General features: G+C 41.4%; 1 protein-coding gene across 1 annotated transcript; it reads left to right on the top strand.

Moving 5' to 3' along the window:
• Positions 1–2,946: 2,946 nt before the first annotated feature.
• On the top strand, positions 2,947–3,297 carry LOC111076188 (40S ribosomal protein S26-like; the record flags this gene model as incomplete). Its single annotated transcript, XM_041594770.1, has 2 exons — positions 2,947–2,975; positions 3,054–3,297. Coding segments are annotated over exons 1-2 (273 nt in total), but the record flags the coding sequence as incomplete, so codon positions are not given.
• Positions 3,298–5,003: the final 1,706 nt, after the last annotated feature.

Here is a 5,003-nt window from a genome sequence, read left to right as displayed (position 1 = left end):
GTTTTGATGGGCGGTTGTAGCGATGGGCGCGCGGAGTATTTCTTCCATTCTCTTTCAGGCTAGCCTTTGCCTCTGTAAATGCCTCGGCCCGCGTCGAATCGAGCGACAGAATACGCCAACAAAATATGAAGTCTGACGACGGGAATAGGTCCAGGGCCACATTAGCTGTTGCCGAGGGCCTAGGGTTGCCTAGAGTTGCCTAGGGCTAACAGAAAAATTTGTTGAAAAAAAAAAACTCCAAATAATGGATACAAAATATAATAGCCACTGATAAACATACAAATTAATTAAACAAACATTAAATTTATAAGTTTTTATTTCAAATGAAAAAAGGGAACTGGCGTGAAAAAATGGAGGGCCCTAGATTGATGGTTGCCCAGGGCCCGGTTGTAGGTTGATCCGGCCCTGAATAGGGCGATTTTGGTTTTAAACTTTAAAATTTAAAGTTATTTGTTTGTATTTACAGTGGGGCCGAAAAGAGGTGGCAAAATTAAAAAATATTTTATGAACGCTTTGAATAAAATAAATGTACACATCTTGGAGAACATTTTCCAGTGCTTTAGCGAATCTAATTTTCAAGATAATTTTAGTATAGGAGATATGAGAAGAGATAACTGTTGTTAATAAATACGCAGCTCGTTGTTAGGTTTAAAGTAATACTACATGTTTATTGTGAATATTTTTAATGCGTGTTGAGTCCGTGAGATGATAATATAGGGATGCGTAAGAACTATCGATACATATAATTTGATACATTTCAACACTTCCCCTCAAATTTGATGTTAAACAATTTATCCTTTACTTTAAATCATACCCAAACCCAAAATGCATTCATTATGTTTGGTCGTTAATAAACCTTTGGTCAACACATCTGCTCGCATCTTCTCGGTTGGAATGTACTTGATGATGATTTCTTTCTTCTCGACTATCTCACGAATGAAATGATGACGAATGTCCACGTGCTTAGTCCGGCTGTGGAATACTGGATTCCTGGTTAGCTCGCCAGCGCCTTGGTTGTCGTTGAATATTTCAACAACGCCATCAGAGCCTAAAACTTCTTTCAGGAACAGTTTCAGGTGGATTGCTTCCTTTGATGCATCAGATATCGCCAAGTATTCAGCCTCGGTGGTAGAGAGTGCCACTATGCGTTGTTTTCGTGACTCCCAACTGACTGCTGCATTAGAAAGTATAAATGCATAGCCTGTCACCTAGTGGAGCCCCAGTCCGAGTCAGTGTAACCGTAAAGGTTCTTGCCGGTTTTCTTGAATACCAACCCACTGTCGTTGCTTGCCTTTAGATAGAGAAGGACTCTCTTGGCCGCCATCCAGTGCTGCTGAGAAAAATTTGAATTAAATTGACTCAATAAACTTACTGCATGAGCTAAATCTGGCAAACTGCCAGATACATCAGAGAACCTATGAGATTCTGGTATGCTACATTTTCCCTTCTGAATGTTTCTTCTTCTTTAGTCTCCTTCGTCAGTTTCTGGTTCGATGCTAAAGGGGTTGTGACAGTGTTGGAGTTTTCCATACCGAAACGTTGGATGACTTCATTTTCATATTTGCGTGGATTCATCTTGATCTCCTTTTTCTCAAAGTCCTGTTCAAAGTCTATACCAAGGCAGTAGTCCCAAATCTTTCATATCAAAAATGTTGGCTAGCGCCGAGTGCCCTTGGATCATTGGATGCAATCATTAAGTCGTCAACGTAGATTAACACAACTACTAATATATCATTTTGATTTATGGTGTATACACAAGGATCTGCGCTGAGTGGTTGCATGCCTAATGCTTTAAGCTTTTCATCTAGTTTCCGGTACCATTGCCTTCCGGACTGCTTGAGGCCATATAACGCCTTTTGTATTTTGCATACTTTTTGCGACGTGTATTTACTGCGTTCGTTCTTGTCCAAAATTATTTCAAATTCTTTCGGAATCTCTATGTGGACATCTTCGTTTATTTCGCGGTTTAAATATGCGCTTGTAAAGTCTAATTGTTGTATCTGCATACCAAGTTCGATAGATAAGGCCATGAGCAAACGGATGGAGCTCATGCGTGCCACAGGTGCGAAAGTTTCATTATAGCTCGTACCTGGACTTTGAGCAAAGCCTTTTGCGACAAGCCGTGAATTTCGCCTTTCGATTGTTCCATCAGAATTCCTTTTTGTTCGTAGAACCCATTTCGTTTTTATGATTTCAGCATTGTTTGGTCGATCTACCAAGATCCATGTTTTATTCTTTTTTAAAGCTTGGTACTCCTGGAGCATTGCTGCTTTCCATTCTTTACTTCTAGGGCATGTTAGTACTTCATCTGCGTTGTTTGGATCGTTCTCTTCTACATCGTTTGCGATGTGTTCGCTTGCTTCTTCTTCAACTGTGTCTTCTACTGGAATGATTCTGTGCTTTCTTGGGCGCCCACGACGTCGCTTTGGAGTCGATTCCACTTCGGTAGTATCATTGCTTGGTGTGTCGCTCGCCGTACCCTGGGCCTCTGGAACATCTTGTGATTTTGTTTGTGGATCTTCCCCTTTTTGATCTAACAAAAGTTTGACCAGTATTTCATGATTTGAATTTTTCGTAATGTTTTCTTCAACAAAGTCTTCATACTCGTTAACGTTTTGGAAGTTATCAAGGAATTTTACATCTCGGCTTTTGTAGATTTTTCCTTCTTTTGGGCACCAAAGTCTGTAGCCCTTTGATTGTGGCTCGTACCCTATGAATATGCATTTTCTGCTTTTCGATTGAAATTTACCTTTTCCTGGCGTTTTGTTCAACATGTATGCAACGGTGCCGAAAACTTATAGATACTTGAGTATCGGTTTCTTCTGGGTCCACTGGTAATACGGAATTTCGCCGTCCAAACTCCTTGATGGGCATCGATTCCTCACATAATTTGCTGTCAATATTGCTTCAGCCCAAAAACTTGGAGCTAACCCACCCTGAAGCATCATGCAGCGTGCCATCTCGACCAACGTTCGGTTTTTCCGTTCCGCTATTCCGTTTTGCTGGGGGGTATAGTCTATAGTTAGCTCATGTTTTATACCTTCGCTTTTAAGAAGTCTTGTCATCCGCAACATTGTGGAGGCGGCTGCTGTGCGCGACATCACCGAGGCAAGCATCTGGGACTCGTACGTGCTCCCCAAACTCTACGCCAAATTGCATTACTGCGTGTCGTGCGCAATTCACTCCAAGGTGGTGCGCAAACGTTCCCGTGAGGCACGTCGCATCCGTACGCTGCCACTCCGCTCCTTCCCCAAGGACATGGCCCGCAACAACCAGAATGCTTATGGCGGCGGCTACACACCAACAACAGCAGCAGCAGCGGAAGCAGCAGCAAATAATCAACTAGAATCCATCAACTTAAAACTAGAAAAAGTTTTCGATATGGCACTGGTCTAACCGGCTAAAAGAGGAGTGGCGCAGTGGAATCGTGCTGGGCCCATAACCTGTTGTTAATAAATACGCAGCTCGTTGTTAGGTTTAAAGTAATACTACATGTTTATTGTGGATATTTGTAATGCGCTTGTCGGCGGCTCGAAGACAACTACTTGAGTCCGTGAGATGATAATATAGGGATGAGTAAGAACTATCGATACATTTCAACAATAACATCCTTTATTTGTATACTAGCTGACCCGGCAAACTTCGTACCGCCTAACAGTCAATGAATGTCGTGTTACTTTTTAGTTGAACTAATTTAGGCTTTATTTTCATTCAAGCACTTTGTGGTAAACGGCATTCTTTATTTTTTGGTCAGGCGCAAGAACAAATAAAACGGATGGTTTGCCGACACGTGAGCATGCCACTTACAATTGAGCATGAGAAAAACATGCATTTTCTAGATTGAGGCCACAAATAGTAAAGGATTGGCCCTGTGATTTATTGATCGTCATGGCGAAGGCAAGACGAATCGGGAATTGAATTCGTTTAAACTCAAAGGGCATATCCGTTGGGATCATCGGAATCCTTGGAATAAGAACTTCCTCATCTTTAAATTTTCCCTTAAGTATCGACGCGTTAATCACATTGCTCATCAGTTTTCTTATCACCAAACGCGTTCCATTACACAGTTTTGGTTGGTTTAAATTTCTAAGCATGATGACTACCGAGCCAACTTTAAGTTTTAAATTGTGCGGTGGTAAACCAGGCACATCCAAGGAGTTTGAAAATTCAGTTGGATAATTAGTGGCTTCTTCTTCGTTTGTTACACAGTCGATAGATTTGAATGAATACAGAGTACCTACGATTTGATTTTGAATTATAAAATTGAGGTCATCTACATCTTTATTTTTAGCGGCCCCGCTCACTTAACAATTTAGTATTTTTGTGGTTAGCAATTATATCCGGGAATACTTTGTTGATAAGCTCGTCTTTTGATGATACGAAATTGCAAAAATTTGGAGGAAATGAAATCAAACCGCTCGATTTGTCAACAGGAACACGGCCATTACCGATAGTCAGCAATTGCTTCGAGAAATCATCAGCAGATAGATCGTTCAACAATGCAACTCTCATATTTACAGACAGTTGAAGTTTCTTTACATATCGCCACAGATTTGATGCTTTGAGGCAAGCGTTTATTTCGTCGGCAGCTGTAGATCTTGGAATGACTGGTAGTGTTTGTCGGAAATCGCCAGATAACAAAATCATTGCACCACCAAAACATCTCGAGTCATTGCGCAGATCTTTTAATGTTCGGTCTAGTGCTTCCAATGCGCGTTTGTGCGCCATTGTGCATTCGTCCCATATGATGATTTTTGATGCTACTAAAACTTTGGCCATTGCGGAGTGTTTCGAAATGTTACATGTCGGTTGTTCAGTAGTTTGAAGGTTTAATGGCAATTTTAACGCTGAGTGAGCCGTACGGCATCCGTCTAACAATGTGGCCGCTATTCCAGAAGAAGCAATTGCAACCGCAATTTCGGATCTCGCACGTACAATGGCCAAAATCAATGACATGAGTAATGTCTTCCCAGTTCCACCGGGGGCATCCAAAAAAAATAAGC

The sequence above is a fragment of the Drosophila obscura genome, unplaced genomic scaffold (genome assembly GCF_018151105.1).
Source record: "Drosophila obscura isolate BZ-5 IFL unplaced genomic scaffold, ASM1815110v1 contig_36, whole genome shotgun sequence".
Taxonomy (NCBI): Eukaryota; Metazoa; Arthropoda; class Insecta; order Diptera; family Drosophilidae; genus Drosophila; species Drosophila obscura.
This window is presented reverse-complemented; position numbering and strand designations above follow the sequence as displayed.